This window comes from Trachemys scripta, chromosome 2 (assembly GCF_013100865.1).
Source record: "Trachemys scripta elegans isolate TJP31775 chromosome 2, CAS_Tse_1.0, whole genome shotgun sequence".
Taxonomy (NCBI): Eukaryota; Metazoa; Chordata; order Testudines; family Emydidae; genus Trachemys; species Trachemys scripta.
This window is the reverse complement of record NC_048299.1, coordinates 217,994,367-218,012,935: the sequence shown is the minus strand read 5'-3', so window position 1 is coordinate 218,012,935 and position 18,569 is coordinate 217,994,367. Positions and strand designations below refer to the sequence as shown.

Sequence of the window (18,569 nt, the reverse complement as noted above, 5' to 3'; positions counted from 1 at the left end):
CCCCTTGCTGCCTTTATATTTCCCCTGCTCCATCTAAGGGTATGTCTACAGCATTTTTGAGAGAGCGTTCCAGCCGGGGTCGACAGACACAAGCTAGCAGGGCTCACATTAGTGCTCAAAAGTGCTGTAAAGATAGTTGTTTGAAGTTGTGGCTTCAGAGCCCGAGTGCCATCCCAAGCCACATCTCCACAGCAATGTCTATATAACTATTTTTAGAGCACTAGCACAAGCCCTGCTAGCCTAGATCTCTCCATTCAGGCTGGGAGGCTTGCTCCAAAATGTTGCTAATAGGTCAAGGTTAATTGGATGCTGCATTAAGCCTTTAGGGAGTGCCCTCATACCCTACAAAATCAATGGGAGTGTGATAATGTACAGGAATACGGTAGTATCATTTTTAATAGTTTATGAGCCCCACAGTGGAGCTCAGAATGTTCTATATTTTAGAAGCTGCCAGAATTGAACCAGAGTGGACCTCAATGGGGATTTTTGCCTGACTGAGGACTACAGGATCTGTCCTATTCTGGAAATAAATAAATAAATAAATCTCTCTCTCTCTATATATATATATATATCGTTCACACACACTGTTCTTTTTACTACATTCTTCAGCAATTTCTATTTTTGTAGATCAAAATATGGTATAAGGATAAGCTCACACAGCTAACATTTTCCTTTGTGTGCTTGATACAGCATTAATATATTGAGAAGTCACATTTATGTTTATTTTCTTTATTTATTGTTGTCAAGGCTGTATCCCCACTTTGAACTTTCGGGTACAAATGTAGGGGCCTGCATGAAAACTTCTAAGCTTAACTACCAGCTTAGTTCTGGTCCGCTGCCACCATCCCAAGGCTAATTTCCTTCCCTGGGTAGCCTTGAGAGACCTTCACCAATTCCCTGGTGAATACAGATCCAAACCCCTTGGATCTTAAAACAAGGAAAAAATCAATCAGGTTCTTAAAAAGAAGGTTTTTAATTAAAGAAAAAGGTAAAAATCATCTCTGTAAAATCAGTATGGAAAATAACTTTACAGGGTAATCAAACTTAAAGAGCTCAGAGGACTCCCCTCTAGTCTTAGGTTCAAAGTACAGCAAACAAAGATAAACACTCTAGTAAAAGGTACATTTACAAGTTGAGAAAACAAAGTAAAACTAAGACGCCTTGCCTGGCTATTTACTTACAAGTTTGAAATAGGAGAGACTTGTTTAGAAAGATGTGAAGATCCTGGATTGATGTCTGGTCCCTCTCAGTCCCGAGAGCGAACGCCCTCCCAAAACAAAGAACACAAGCAAAAGCCTTCCCCCCCCCCAAGATTTGAAAGTATCTTGTCCCCTTATTGGTCCTTTGGTCAGATGTCAGCCAGGTTACCTGAGCTTCTTAACCCTTTACAGGGAAAAGGATTTTGGAGTCTCTGGCTAGGAGGGATTTTATAGTACTGTACACAGGACAGCTGTTACCCTTCCCTTTATAGTTATGACAATTGTGAACTCCCATTACTTCAAACCAACTCTTGAATGTTTATAAGCATCTACAGTACTATAGATGTTTAAGAGTCCTTCACCTGCTCTCTATCCTGCTCCCTGAGCATCCAGTCTCAGGAAATCTTCCCCCTCTTCAAGAAAGATAAATTTAAATAGAAAAGGTGCAGCGATGAGCTAATAGGCTCTCCCTTCCCCCTGATTGTTCTATCTTATAAAAGGAGATTAGAAAAGGTTGGCTTGTTTATTCTAGCAGAAAGAAGGATGAGGGGGGATATAATTGCTCTCTATTAGGGCTGTCGATTAATCGCAGTTAACTCACACGATTAACTCAAAAAATTAACTGAGATTAAAAACATTAATCACGATTAATCGCATTGTTAAACAATAGAATACCAAATGAAATTTATTAAATATTTTGGATGTTTTTCTACATTTTCAAATATTGATTTCTATTACAACTCAGAATACAAAGTGTACAGGGCTCACTTTATATTATTATTTTTGATTACAAATATTTGCACTGTAAAAATGATAAACAAAAGAAATAGTATTTTTCAATTCACTTCATGCAAGTACTGTGGTGCAATCTCTGTGTCATGAAAGTGTAACTTACAAATGTAGATTTTTTTTTGCTACATAACTGCATTCAAAAACAAAACAATGTAAAACTTCAGAGCCTACAAGTCCACTCAGTCCTACTTCTTGTTCAGCCAATTGCTAAGACAAACAAGTTTGTTTACATTTATGGGAGATACTGCTGACTGCTTATTTACAATGTCACCTGAAAGTGAGAACAGGTGTTCGCATAGCACTTTTGTAGCCAGCATTTAAAGGTATTTACGTGCCAGATATGCTAAACATTCATATGCCCCTTCATGCTTTGGCCACCATTCCAGACGACATGCTTCCATGCTGATGATGCTCGTTAAAAAAATAATGCGTTAATTAAATTTGTGAATGAACTCCTTGGGAGAGAATTGTATGTCTCCTGTTCTATTTTACACACATTCTGTTATATATTTCTCTGATGATGACCCAGCACATGTTCGTTTTAAGAACACTTTCACAGCAGATTGACAAAACGCAAAGCAGGTACCAATGTGAGATTTCTAAGGACAGATATAGCACTCAACCCAAGGTTTAAGAATATGACGTGCCTTCCAAAATCTGAGAGGGACGAGGAGTGGAGCTTGCTTTCAGAAGTCTTAAAAGAGCAACACTCCAATGCAGAAACTACAGAACCTGAACCACCAAAAAAGAAAATCAACTTTCTGCTGGTGGCATCTGACTAGAGATGATAAAAATGAACATGCATCGGTCTGCTCTGCTTTGGATCATTATCAAGCAGAACCCGTCATCAGCATGGACACATGTCTTCTGGAATGGTGGTTGAAGCATAAAGGGACATACGAATCTTTTGCGCATCTGGCATGTAAATATCTTGAGATGCCAGCTACAACAGTGCCATGCGAATGCTTGTTCTCACTTTCAGGTGACATCATAAACAAAATGTGGGCAGCATTATCTCCTGCAAATAGTAATCAAACTGGTCTGTCTGAGTGATTTGCTGAACAAGAAGTAGGACTGAGTGGACTTGTAGGTTCTAAAGTTTTACATTGTTTTATTTATTAAATGCAGTTATTTTTTGTACATAATTCTACATTTGTAAGTTCAACTTTCATTATAAAGAGATTGCACTACAGTACTTGTATTAGGTGTGTCTACTTCCACAGGTGAATTGAAATATACTATTTATTTTGTTTTTACAGTGCAAATATTTGTAATAAAAACAAATGTAAAGTGAGCATTGTACACCTTGTATTCTGTGTTGTAATTGAAATAAATATATTTGAAAATGTAGAAAACATCCAAAAATATTTAAATAAATGGTATTCTATTGTTGTTTAACAGTGTGATTAATCGTGATTTTTTTTAATCGCTTGACAGCCCGACTCTCTCTATATACATCAGAGGGAGGGGCAAATACCTGGGAGCATGAAGAGCTATTTAAGCTAAAGGACAATGTTGGCACAAGAACAAGTGGATATAAATTGGCCATGAACAAATTCAGGCAGGAAATTAGAAGAAGGTTTCAGAGGGGTGAGGTTCTGTAATACTTTCCAAATGGTAGTTGTGTGGGCCAACAGTGTAATTCGTTTTGAGAGTGAGAGATGGACACATTTTTTAATACAATTGTACAATGGGGTTGCCTGGGATGGTAGGAGACATGGCTCACGAGTCAGAGGCCCATGCAAGGACCCTGACATCACAGAGGGGTCAAAGTTGCCTAAAAGATTTGTAAATAGACATAGAAAGCAACTTAAGATGAACCTAAGGCTCATTCCCATACAGAAAAAAAAAAAAAAGAAAAGAAAAAAATCATACTGTGGAATGCACAGCGTATCCCTAAATGTGTCCATGAGCAGCAGGGAATATGTTAAAGCAAGTGAGAGAGCTTTAGTTTGCAGTTTATCTGTTCTATCTGCATAATACAGAGATCAAGAGGAGATTTTTTTCCTTTCAATTTATGGCTTTGTTGTCCCTCAGCCATTTCCTCAAAGGGATCAGAACATCAACAGACAGTTGGTAATGATTTGATTTGTTGCTTGAAGAGCGGGAAGGTAGAAACATTACCCAAAGGAGACGCATTTGGATGCGAGGGCCTGCTGCTGCTATCATTCCTGGGGATGCCAAGTGCAAAATCCTGGGCTCACTGAAGTCAGTGGGAGTTTTACTGCTGACTGCAATGGGATCAAGATTTCACTCCAGTTTGTTTGGCTTAATACAATAAAATTAAATTAAAATAAAGGCTCTTCCTGACACTGACTTCTATATAAAGAAAACAAACAAACAGACAAACAAACAAAAACAAAATCCACCCAAACAGAGGAAAGAGAAAGTTGTCTGTGCACAGAGTACCTTAAGGAGCTCTAATGTTTAGACATTTTTAAGCATAGGGACATAACTTCCATTAATGTCAAATGGAGTTAAACACAGACATGGACGGGAAACTATTCCCCCCAGGAAGTATAACACACATGAAACCCTCTACATCTAAGAGTAAGAAACAAAAATCAACAAGAGCAAGAAAATTAAAAATTAAGGTTGATACTGTCATGACTTCAGGGCATATTCCATGATCCAACTGTTGGAGCAGAGGGCTGAGGAAGATAATTGCAAATGGGAAAAAATGATGCATCCACATGAAGGATCTATGTTGATGAAACAACTTAACATTTCTGAGTTACTGTCTCAATGGTTATGGCCTGGCTCCTGTAGCATGTATCCTGGCTGGTGTTCAGAAGGACGACAGAGAGTCTTAAAGTCTGGGGCCACTGCCAAGAAAAATTAAGATAATTAAAAAAAACAACTATGTGCAATACAAATGTCCGTGGTGGTGGCAGCAAGTGTTTGTGGCTTGAGTCCCTGTAGTTTCCTTTCTGTAAAGAGCTTGATTACAAGTAATAATAAACTTGAATGGCTGGACCTATCCATGTGTTGAATACGGTTAAAAAAACAAAGTGTCAGAGCTATGGGTGTTGTGGATTTATGCTGTGTTACAAGTGCAGGTAGCCATAAGAGAATGAGCAATGCTGTGGGGGAGGAGGGGGAAGCAGGGGCAGAGGAGAGGCATGCCACACATCTATTGCAACTGACGTAATTTTGGGGGAGAACATACTGTAAATATTTAACACTTTAGCGACACATTAGCAATATTTCAAGTGCAATGCATTTTAGGACTCTGAATTAGGACTCTGAACAAAAACAGCCTTTCAAGGCTAACTTATATTGGCTCTTATACTCATGAGGGATATTAGTTAAACTTGACCTTAATCACAAGCACTTCAGAAGTAAAAACACTTATTTAAAATGATGTCGTCCATGCTGTTTCAATGGAGGGGTGGTGTCTAAAAGGCCAAAGGCAGAGTGCAATGATGCAATAATATAATCACAAATGCTTAAAGAGACAGGGTAGTAATTTGTTTCCATTTCTTTAAGAAATGTTCACTTGTATTAAGTTTAATAAACATTGAGTGATTTTATACAGGGACATATATGTGCAATGAATGATACAGTATATTTCTGTAATATGTAAAAATAAAGTCCATAAGAATTTAGTATTCCTATTCATATATAGTGTAAATGTAGCTCCATCCTGGAGCACCCCCAGCACACTATAGTGGGTGAGTCCACTTACCCCTCCTTCCTAAGTGGCCCTGTGGTCCAGGTCTCAGCCTTTAGCTCATCCTTCCTGGAGTATACACATTAAGGTGCAGTGCCTCCCACCTAGGGTATGTCTACACTGCATCTGGGAGCGAGCCTCCCAGCCTAGGTCCATGGACTTGTGCTAGCAGAGTTTACACCAGCATGTCAAGAACGGTGCAGCTTGTGTAGACGGTGCAGCTTGAAAGCTTGAGCCACAGTGTCCAAGCAACATCTACACAGCTATTTTTAACAAGCTAGCGCAAGCTCTGTGAACACGTCTGTGGACCTGGGCTGGGAGGCTCATTTCCAGGTGTACTATAGACATAACCCTAGTGTCCTCGTGAATGAATGTATATACAGGTCTTATGATCTGTTTAGAGTAATCATATAGTAAAAAGAAACTAGCCCTTTACTAAGGGAAAGGATGGGGTGACATTAAAAGAAGGTGTGCAGACAGGAACCAGGGATAAAAGGGAAAAGCATGGAAATCAAGACCATCAAAGTAGTCAAAAGAATAACTCCACTGCATTTATCAAATACTTCCTTCCTCACTTGACTACAATCCCACTGAGTACAAAAATCAAGAGGAGAAACACCATAGTCTCCCCTCAGACATTAGCTGACCAGAGCTTTTCATGGTGTGATGTGTGAGATGTTCCCCTTTGCAAGGCAGAGAGGTTACCATTTGGTGTGAAGCAAGCCCCTGGATGTTCAAATCCTGTTTGACCTACCAGACCAGGGTGGCAGGGTCAGACCTACCAGGCAAGAGTGGCAGATGGTTCTCTCCTGCATGTGGGAGATTTAGGGATCCTTCCCTCCTTCAAACCACTGAGAAGCTTCATCTCCTCAGGGAATAATGTATTGTGACATTTCTCCTAGCTGCAGTGTCTGTGGGAACTGCTTCACATAGGAAAGGAGGGATGGAGTATACATGTAAAAATTTGGGTGTGTGCACAAGAACACTTCAGGAAGTGAGCCCATTTATCTATATACATTAAACTAGGAGTAACACGAAGGGGCACCTATGCTCTAAGGCTCTACTTAAACAGCTCCATTAAGGCCCATTACTATTCAAAACAAACTTCCTAATATATTTATTTTTAGCACAAGCCTTTTTAAAAAACAAACAATTTCCTTCCAAGCTCCATTGACAGGGAGCTGCTAGATGGCAGCTAGTGGGAGTGGAAGCAGGTTGCTGTGTCTCTTTAATCCAAGACATAAAATGACCCCCTCCCTCACCCCACAAGGACCGCCGAAGAGTGCTACAAGTTAAAAGTATGAAAAAACAAGGGGCAGAGAATTGCTGAGCTCAGCTCTAGTGTGATATCTGTTAAAGAACCGCGTGCGCACGAGAGCCCATGACACTAACAGAGGGTAGCTGCACTCTTCCTCTATTCCATCCCTACACCCATGGCAAAACTGAATCTGTAAAGCTCAAATGCTGTTTTTATTCCATATAAAAGCAACCTGTCCTGACCAAATAAAACCATGTAGGATTGTTGCAAGGACTAGTAAGATTAACTCCTTTCTGCACCAGGACAGCGACCCAGAAAAGTAGCGTGTATGTTTTGCAGAGTCTAAGGCCCTGGTCGTGCAAAGGGAAACAGGCACTTGACCATTCCAGCCTTGTGAAGTCCTATTGAAATCAACAGGAGGACTCTGTGCAGCACTAAGGACCTGCTGAGCAAATCCCATTACAGGAACCAGGAGGACCTAAGTCCACAGTTTATATTTCAGAGGTCCTGGAAAGAGCCTTGGGGGCAGCAATCACAACAAGTAATTAGTTCTGAAATTGGGACATTACAAATTTCTATTACAACTATCCGCAACAAGTTGGATCAGCACAAACATTTACTGGAACTGGTAAAGCAGCACGTCTATGATTCATTATTATTAATAAATAGTTTTTCAATACAAAAATGTGATAGACCATTTACAAAAATATGTAAAAAGACACAATCCCTGGCCCAAATAGTTCACAATGTAAAAGCTGATGTGACACAAGTGACAGTTGTGCACACTCTCTTTTCCACCAAGTGTTCCATAACAGAAAGTAATTTTTTGCTCTACTCGTCACTAGTGAGACCTCAGCTGGAGTCCTGTGTCCTATTCTGGGTATTACACTTCAGGAAAGATGTGGACAAATTGGACAGTCCAGAGGGGAGAGAGAGAAAAAATGATAAAAGGTTTAGAAAACCTGACCTATGTGGAAAGGTTAAAAAACTGAGCATATTTAGTCTTGAGACGAGAATACTGAGGGGGGAACCTGATAATACAGTCTTCAGATATGTTAAGGGCTGTTTAAGGTAGTCACATCTCTATCCACATCTGTCAGGGAGGGAGAGCACACCCCCTCACTATAATGCCTCTGGAGCGACCCAGTTCAGGGAGGAATTAGCGGACAGTTAGTAGGCCCAAGCCTGCAGTCCGGCCGGGCAGCAATTGAGTCTGTGAGCCCCAGCCCTCTGCCACGGTGGGGCAGCCAACAGTTAATGGCTCTGGTCACTGGCCTGTAGTCAAGCAGAACAGCATTGAGTCTATAGGCCCCAGGACCTCAATCAGGATGGGCAACAAACAGCTAATGGCTCTGGACTGCAGTCAGGCTGCACTCTAGGGGGATCAGCTCTCTGCAGGGCAGACAGCAAAACTGTCTGGCATCCTAGCTTGGGTGGACGACAGACCAGTGCAGGCATCTTGGCCTAAAGGTGGGGAGGCTGCCATCCCCAGGGGTGGGGTAGTAGGGAAACACAGGCCCACCTGACTCCACTGCATCCCAGGCCAGGGCCCGAACAGTGGTGGAATGGTCTGCCACCAGTCAGCAGTGAATCCGGCCGCAATATGCATCAGTCAGTAATGCAGCCAAATCCTATTCAGCTTCCCTGGGCTTCTTCCTACACTTCCATTCAGAGGGTACCTGGGTTCTGGGGTCATCACTAGGATAAATGGCTAGTGGCAGCCCCAACAGCTCCTCAGTGCCCCGGTGCCTGGTAGCTCCAGCAGTCCCTCCAGGTCTCTGACGCTGTAGCAGCCTCTGTCAGACCTGAGCTCCAGCAGCAGGAAAGGGAAATGTCCTGCTCCTCCAGCAGCTCTCCTCTAAGTGAGCTGGAGGGCCTGCCTTTTATATTTCTGGTTCCTGTCCTGCCCCTCTGCTTCCAGCAGGGTGGTCACAGGTGTCACAGCTCTGCTCACCAGGGGGTGGTCGCGGATCTCTCCCCATCTGTCAGGGAGGGAGGCCATGCCTCTTCACTACAGGCTGTTATAAAGAGGATTGTTTACCAAACGAAACATAGGAGCCAGCACCTATGTATCAGTATTACCAGTTTGTTTGGGAGCCTTGGAGAGAATTCCCTATGGTTGTCCAGATGGTTGAAACAGCTCTAAGCTGTGTAGTTGAAGCCACAGAACCCGAAACAGAAAGGGAAGGTGGAGGCCTTTGGCACCACTCAGCTCTAGAAGGACTTCCCCACAATCCTTTAAATAGTTATGTTCTTCCAGTTCACAGCAATTCAAGAGATTGGAGGTCCAGGACATCTACCCTGCCAGGGGTAGTGTCAAAGCCCCAGCAGAGGGGGAGAAGACCTCTAGGTGCTGCTCACCTCCAATCCCTCTCAAGACATTTCTGCCTTATTTCTCTTTTGTGTAGCACTTTGCAAGGAGAACTGTACTAATTAAAGCCCTGAAGAAAACCAAGAAACCGAAAGTGTCCCAACAGCTTGAAGGGGTTGAGTATGGGAAAAGGTAAATTCATGTCTACTGAACACATTACAGATTTAAGATACCCATTGTTTGGGTTTTGTGGCATAAGTGCAACTGAAAGTTTCTGATGTTATACAGGGTGGGAGAGGACACAAAGTTTATTCTGTAAAGGCACAAGGCTGTCTGTAGACCATTTAAATGGACTTTTTATGATTTACTCTATTACATTTTATTTCAAATTGAGTATAAGTACATACATAATAGGTGTTTGTGCATTATTAAAATTCTGGTTGGACTGGGACTTATCATAAAAATCTGTCAAACCATGCTTCATCCACTATCAGGGCAGTCACACCATCTTAGACTTCGGTTTAATTTCAGATAATAGCAACATCTCCACTATATGCACATTAGAGATGGATACAAATATTGCTGTGATTATTGAGCGTTAATCTTACTTTGCTGATATACGTTTGCATTTCAGGTACTGTATACCTACAGCTTTGGCAAATGCACAATCTTCCTCAATACCTCCTACCGCCAAAACCCCCCAAACTTACTATTGACATGTGACAGCTGTTTGAGACAAAGCTTGCTGGTCAGACTAATCCAAAACATCATTGGTCATAAATCTACTCAGAAGAAATGTCATCATTCTCCACTTGAGATAACATAATTGATATAACCTTGTAAAGGACTCTTTATAACTATCATGTGAAAATTTACGCCTCAATACTCTACAAGAATTTTAATGTTATTTCTCTATCTTTAGGGCCGCAAGACCAAAAATAAATAAATAAAAAAGAAGAGTGAGATACTTCTCTATTTCTAAGTGTATTTAAAAGGAAGCTTCCTTTGATAAGATTTTAGAACATTCTAGCTCTCATCCCTTTATAGGAACAATTTGGGTACAGGGATAATCCTTAACAGGATTCTTAAGAAAAAATGTTCTCCAGTAACACAAGCTCACGCCATCCACCAAATTGAATCATGATCTTCAGTAAGACCAGTAATTTTCTTTTGCCTTCCAGTAACCGTCTTAATTATGGAGCATTAATCTTACTTTGCTGATATATGTTTGCATTCCAGGTACTGTATACCTACCATCTTAATTCCAGCCAGTTCCCAAAGAATACAATGGTTTATGGGCTGAAGATCATCTTCTTTCCTTAGTCCCTGATATATCCTCACAAAAGTCACCTTTGTTCCCCCACTATGTCTGCCTTCCACTATTATTTGTGCAAACTTCAACTGACTTCTATAGCTGAGATCAAACGAATTAGTGGTCAGATAATTTCATAGTCCTGTTATTACTACGTATAAATGACAATATAAGAAGATTACTACAGTGATACTTAGCACTTATATAGTAACCTGGCATGAGGAATCCGATGGTGGCATGGAACTGGCATAGCTAGCTCTATGCCACAACCCGTCTATTAACACAGGAGTAAGAAAAGTATCAGGGGAGGAAAAGATGTGGCCTGCTGTCTGATAAATAGAGCGGCTTGGAAATTTCCTGTCAAAATGTTTAAACAGAAAATGTTTCTGAAAAAAAAAAAAAAAAAAAAAATCAAAATTTTCCATGGGAAGATATCAATTTTGCAAAAAAAATTAATGTGCCATTGGTTAAGTTGAAATGAAATATTTAGTTTCCAAATAATTTCATTTTGGGTCAGTCAACTCAAATGAAACATTACGTGTCGGACCAGTTTGATATTAATATGCCTTCTCCTAAGTTGCTGTGACACCTCATAGAAACTGGAATTCAGGTGCCTTATACCCCTGTTGTTCTCCCTTATGGGTCAGACTTGTAGCCAAACTTAATCTCCCATGATGCACCAGAGTCTCCCCGCTGACTGAGCTGCTACCGTGTATCACAGTAACCCCACAATCATGTTGCACTATGGAAGATGCAGTCTGGCTGGGAAGCCTGGCCCATAGGAGGCCATGAGGCACCCAAACCACAACTCCTATGAAGTAATATGGCTGCTCAAATAGATGCATTGTTAACGTTGAACCAACCTGCAACAAAATTTTCAGATTCAGGAATGTTGCAACATTTCATTTTGCTCAAAAAGGTCCAAGTAGAAGTTTTGAAACTTTTCATTTCCATACTGAAATTTTTCAGAACTTCTTGTTTATAGAGTGTTCGATATTTTGTCATGATTCAGAATAAAAAAAGTAGTAAATAAATACCAGGATTTCCCATGAGACAGAAATTCTGATTTTTGATCAGTTCTACTGAAAAAACACAGATGCACTGTGGTCTTGGAGCCACTCTAAATTATGTTGAGCCAAAGTGAAGTATATATCCCCTTAGCAGCCATAGCCACTGGGGCAGTGCAGAAGTAGCAAAAAGACACCTTTCGCTTCAACCCCTTCCCAATTCAGCAGCACCGAGTGGAAGTCTGTTGCATATGACGATCTGGGCTTATATGTTTAGAATAGAACTGGGCAAAATAGTCATCAATTTTTTCTCCCAATTAATATTTGCTTATATTATGGTTTGAAAAACTCTGCAAAATTGGATGAATTCTGAAAAAAATAATATATTTTTCTCCATCAGAGTTTCATGTAACAGATGTTCCACAATTTAGATATTTTTTGCACGCAATGGGCCACTTTCACTCAAAAATGCGCATTAAATTTTAAAGAAGCTGGCAGAGGAAGAACCTCCTCAGAGGGAAGAGAAAAAGGCTGGGGGACATCACGGTCTCAGACAAACCGGACAAATTTTTCACAAAAAATGCTCACTTTTTTGACCATCTCTGTTCTGAGTTCTAGTCTCATGTCTGCCAATGGCTGGCTAAATACTTTGCACTTACTAGATACAACACTTTCCAAACATGATGTAGTTCGGCATATATGTATCCTCATTTATAGCCATGGAAACAAAAGTATAGAGAGGTTAAGTGACATATCCTGTGTCATACCTTGGTCTCCTTACTGCCAGCCAGGGCCGGCTCCAGCATTTCTGCTGTCCCAAGTTAAAAAAAAAAAAAAAAGCCTCGATCAGCAGCGGCAGGTCCTTCGCTCCTAAAGGGAGTGAGGGACCTGCCGCCCCCGAATTGCTGCAGCTGCCGCTCCTCTCCCTTGGCCGCCCCAAGCACCTGCTTGTTAAGCTGGTGCCTGGAGCCAGCCCTGCTGCCAGCCTTGTGCCAACGTGACATTGTCTCCCCAGGTAAGATGCTTAACCCTTCTATGTCTCAGTTTTAACCAGCTTGCTATAAAACAACCACTACAAAGACCATTTCAGTCATCAGATTAACTTTGATTAGAGTTCAGAATAACTGGATTTAGTCATTTGAGGGTTTCTGGGAATAGGATTGCTACAAAATAATAATTGCACGGAATAAGGTAAATTGGCCTGACTTGACCTAGATGCAACACGTACTAGGTTGTCACCAGTAAACACATTACAACAACAAAGCCAGTAGTGTCTAATTATGCCTCTCATTGAATTACTTTAACTTATTCTTTCCTCTGAAAGATGTTGACACCATGGAAAAAGCATGTCCTTTTCCCAAAAACTTTGATAACATTGTCATATTGTGCTTGTTTCCAGAGACCTGATCACATGCTCTATAAATGTTTATGCACATACACACATAATATTAAACTTCTATATGACATGTAATACTGCACATGGATCTGAAAGGTAACAATCTCTATACAGTTCAGATTCTACATTAAAAAAACAGTCTAATGAAAAAAATAGAGTAAGAATGACATTAAAAAGGGTTGTGCTTTAAAGGCTGAAACCTCAAACCATTTTTATCCAGTGAAGATTGCTATTACCTTATTGACTGTTATGGTAGAATTTTTGCTTCCCACTGCCTGAGGTGAAGGAGAAGAATCCATTGTAACTGTTCTTTCTAAGTTTTCCAGGACCAACCGCAGGTAATAGGCAGCTGAGTCACGTGTTTCTTGAGAGAACAACCTGAATGGTGCTTAAAGAAAAAAAGAAAGTTACTTCAGAGGTTTTTACTTTTAAAGCTTCCACCTATAACAAACTACTGCATTGTGGCCTTGATTCTGCTGATGTCCAGTGTAACTAGAAATGGGCCAACTTTGGAACATGGAATCACTTTAATTTTGTGGGGGTTAGATTCACAATCGCAGATGTTATCCTACCTCCACAATTTTGGTTATCAATAGGTTCCAAAACTGCAAGAGGTCTTGTTTCCTACTTCCAGGCTGGATGTGGCCAGAATCACGCAAATTATTCTTGCGCAATTACAGCCCCAAATGGTAAAAATCTCATGTGAACAACAGAACTGGGAAGTCCCTGCCATTGTGGTCTGGAATCCTACAAGAAATGTTTGTGAGACTTCAGCTATATTAATTTTAAGCCTGAGCCTGCATCTTAACCCTGGTTGGACCTTGAACCTAAAAGCCAAATCTTAGCCCCAATCTAATTCAGATCCAAAGCCCACCTTCGTTGCCCACCTCTAATCCCTTTCATCTCTCATCCACCACCAAAATGCAAATTTACCTCTAGAACAGGAAATATTCAAAGCTTGCAGTATAGCCTTTTGTTAAAATGTATGTTTGATTGTCTGCTGTTGAAGCCTCAGTAAACAGATCTTATAATGCTCACCCTGGGATTTACAAACACCCACACAATTTCTAGCTGACCCTAGTGCAGTCCAAAAGCTTCATTTGGCTCCAGGAAAGATGCAGTATCTGCCAACTAGCTGCTAACACCCCCTATTTTAGGACACATGATAAGTATATGATAGTATGGTTGACAGTAGAAGATTCCATATTGTAACTGAGCACAACAAATTTAACTAAGTTCTGAAGCATTCATTTAAAGAACTTAAGCTATAAATTTCAGCATAGGTTCTGAAGCCCTGAAAAAGCATATACCAGTTTCCATGCTTTTCAAATCTTAGTAACTGGTATATTGAATATACAGAATTTTCCAGTTCTACCTCTCTTCATTCCAGGCTTTAAAATGGAATGAAATGCGAGAACAACATTTAAGGCCAGGTCTTTGGGCATGGTGCAACATCTTTGCAGACACTACCTACCTGGCCTAGTGACGATCACATAGACTGGCGTAGAATTGATGAAACAGCCTTAGTGGCACTGATGGATGATCTCTTTCTGTCTATGGATAGAGGACAAACATCCACTATCATCATCCTGGATGCCGCTGCACCATTCAACACTGTTGATCATTCTGTCTCATGTGGGAGAGGTGACAGGGGTACAGGGTAATGCACTAAAATGGTTTGAAGGGATGCACGCAACAAGTAGTGATAGGAAATTGCACCTCCAACACTAGTCCCCTCTTTACCCATGCGGATCCACAATGATCAATTCTCTCTCTGGTCCTTTTCAACATTTACATGCAGCCACTAGGTGAACTAGTCTAAAGACGTGGACTCAAGTGCCAGCAATATGCAGATGATACATAGCTCTACCTATCTTTCATCACATATGACCACTCCACTACTACCAAGATGGCCCCATGCTTGGATGCGATCAGCTCATGAAGGAAGAACAGCTGACTGAATCTGAGCAAGACAGAGATAATGCTGGTGGACCGAGGAAAGTATTTTGAAGGGTTTGCAGTCATGGTGTGATCGCCACTGCTTAAAGAGTCACATGCACAATTTTTCTATTGTTTTCCACCAGTGGAGATGTCTTGTGTACCTTCAGGGGGAAAATCCTATCTGACTCATTGGCAGCCAAGCAGTGATCTGCCACCAGAACCATTTTGCTCTCTAGTTGTATCTACAACAAGAATTTTAGGCACTTCTCCCATCATTGGTCTAGCACTGAGCAGGTTCACCAGGGCTAGCAAAAGTCAGAGTTAATGTAGACTGGCTACGGTATCCTTCAGTTTTGTACTTTTTTGAGCACTAGGCACCCTCTTACTGAATGGATGGGGTGGGAAAGGAAGTTTCCTACACCCATTTCTCCTCAGCATATCCACATAATACAGGTTAGGGTTTGGTCCTTAGCTGGCACTTTAATCACTTGCTGGACAGTAGGTTCAATAATAAGGTGATTTCAATAGGATTTAGGCACTTTTGAATGTCCCAGTGAATGCCTAAATACCTTTAAAATCTGGCTCAGTGTCACCTCATTCATGAGCCTATTGTCCACCAACCCAGGAAACCCTGCTGTAATAGTTACTTTTCAACCATGTCCATTCAATCTCATGTCCTGGCAGGCATGTGAGAGAGTGAAATCCACTGTCACTATGCATCCATGCTAATAACAGAAGATAGCTTTCCAATAGCAATCACAAACATTTTATTTAGCTTAGACTGTGTATTAGGAAGCACATACGGTAGCTGCAGAAAAAGGTTTGAAAACTGGCATGGTAGTAGATATGAGTAACAAATTGTGTGCATTTGTCAAAAATGCAGTTCTGTTTCCTTGGAAACAGACGCATATGTGTATGAAGCAGTCCATTTTGTGGGTTTGTGGTATTGTAATCAGGCACATACTGTGTGAGTTGTATGTGTGAGAGAGAATGCATATGAAGTTATATGAACCAGTCTGTCTTGGCAGTAGGGAACAGAGTTTGGTTTCAGTACGTGTCGCATGCTGAGTAAAATACAGCTAAAAGTATTTCTCTGACTGATTGTCTGAGAGCGCTTCACTATATGAAATTTTTTTCTGCAACAATTTACCATAAGTGCACTCAGAAGGAACTGTGGTTTGAAATGTAGGCCATGTACTCACTTCTCCAGTTCATATTTTATTTTGTTGTAGAACAGTGATGCTTTTATAATATTTGTCCAGAATCCCAATTCTGATAACTTTGCAGTTCTCTGAATAACCAAAGACACCAGTAAAATGACTCATTTTACCAATAGGGGAAATCTAAAATTGAACAGTAGCACACCTAGACAGTGGAAAAGCACAAACCATAAAATAGGTAGATACTGTACACATGCAAAACAGGAGTCACTCTCTTAATGAGCTACTTAAAATTTTGGGACATCACCACATCATCCGATTCAGGACCAGCACCCCAGAAGGCTCAGATAAAATAATATTCTGCGACTCTCCAGCTCCTGGGGGCCTTCAGACTTAACATTTGGTTTACAAATCTCCTTTGCTTCCAGTTATCCGACAAGATGGATCTAGCCTATGGATTCAACATTTGTTCAGAACTGTTCCTCCCTCTAAGGCTATAACACCTAAAAAGCTGTCATCAACCCTTATCAGCAAATAGTCACTAACCTCAGAACTAGAAATACATTAGGATTTAATAAGGGCTAAAGGCAGTTTAAGAACATTTCTCTTGGCACAAAAGCTCACAACCCCTGGTGTCAAATATTTTTCCAGACACCATGCTAAACAGTCTTTAAAAAAAAAACAACCCAAAACTCTCTCCCCCTTTTTCCATTCGTTTTGGTCCATTGCTCACTATTTGGTATTTCACTCCTGTCAGCAGAAAGAGCTGGAGATTTTAGTAAAATTTAGATGTAAAGCATGAGGGGCTCATTAAAGGGTCTGAGGGGGAAAATCATTTTCTCCATAGGGATTCTGATGGGACACACTCTCCCTTTGCATGCCCCCTTGAGTCTGTATATAATGTCACTGGTATCTTCAGCTCCAGCACCTCCTGCAGGCTGCCTGCCTCTCACAGGGCCTTCCATGGCTTGGTCTTCTGGCCAAGTCACAAAATCCAAACCCCCTTCTGGAATAACTGAAAGATCCAAATGCAAATCCAAAAAATGAATCTCCAAACTAATAACTTCTTCTGCTTTGTTTCCTGGGCCCCTTCTGCTGGCCCCTGCAAAGCTTCTCCTACACTGCTGCTTCCCCAGCAGGATTCCCCGTCTGCCTCTCTTCCCCAGGGGATGTGGCACTTTATCTCCGGGGTCTCCCTATTTCCATTTACAGTCCTATCTCAGGACATCCCCTACAGTACATAACATAAGAACATAAGAATGGCCGTACTGGGTCAGACTAAAGGTCCATCCAGCCCAGTCTACCGACAGTGGCCAATGCCAGGTGCCCCAGAGGGAGTGAACCTAACAGGAAATGATCAAGTGATCTCTCTCCTGCCATCCATCTTCACCCTCTGACAAACAGAGGCTAGGGACACCATTCCTTACCCATCCTGGCTAATAGCCATTAATGGACTTAACCACCATGAATTTATCCAGTTCTCTTTTAAACACTGTTATAGTCCTAGCCTTCACAATCTCCTCAGGTAAGGAGTTCCACAATTGCGCTGTGTGAAGAAGAACTTCCTTTTATTTGTTTTAAACCTGATGCCTATTAAGTTCATTTGGTGACCCCTAGTTCTTGTATTATGGGAATAAGTAAATAACTTTTCCTTATCTACTTTCTCCACATCACTCATAATTTTATATACCTCTATCATATCCCCCTTAGTCTCCTCTTTTCCAAGCTGAAAAGTCCTAGCATCTTTAATCTCGCCTCATATGGGAGGCTTTCCAAACCCCTAATCATTTAATTGCCCTTCTCTGAACATTTTCTAGTGCCAATATATCTTTTTTGAGATGAGGAGACCCCATCTGTACGCAGTATACAAGATGTGGGCGTATCATCGATTTAAATAAGGGCAATAATATATTCTCCATCTTATTCTCTATCCTCTTTTTAATGATTCCTAACATCCTGTTTGCTTTTTTGACCGCCTCTGCACACTGCGTGGCCATCTTCAGAGAACTATCCACGATGACTCCAAGTTCTTTTTCCTGATTTGTTGTAGCTAAATTAGCCCCCATCATATTGTATGTATAGTTGGGGTTATTTTTTCCAATGTGCATTACTTTACATTTATCCACATTACATTTTGTTGCCCAATCACTTAGTTTTGTGAGATCTTTTTGAAGTTCTTCACAGTCTTAACTATCTTGAGCAGTTTAGTATCATCTGCAAACTTTGCCACCTCACTTTTTACCCCTTTCTCCAGATCATTTATGAATAGTATTGGTCCAAGGACTGACCCTTGGGGAACACCACTAGTTACACCTCTCCAATTCTGAGAATTTACCATTAATTCCTACCCTTTGTTCCCTGTCTTTTAACCAGTTCTCAGTCTATGAAAGGACCTTCCTTTTTATCCCATCACAACCTAATTTACGTAAGAGCCTTTGGTGAGGGACCTTGTCAAAGGCTTTCTGGAAATCTAAGTACACTATGTCCACTGGATCCCCTGTGTCCACATGTTTGTTGGCC

General features: G+C 41.0%; 1 protein-coding gene across 1 annotated transcript in view; it reads right to left on the bottom strand.

Moving 5' to 3' along the window:
• LOC117873507 overlaps positions 1 to 18,569 on the bottom strand; it is a 97,338-nt gene that overhangs the window by 19,384 nt on the left and 59,385 nt on the right. The window contains exon 3 of the mRNA XM_034762965.1: positions 13,185 to 13,336. Within this exon, the coding sequence (XP_034618856.1) occupies positions 13,185 to 13,336 (152 nt within the window). The remainder of the gene's footprint in view (positions 1 to 13,184; positions 13,337 to 18,569) is intronic.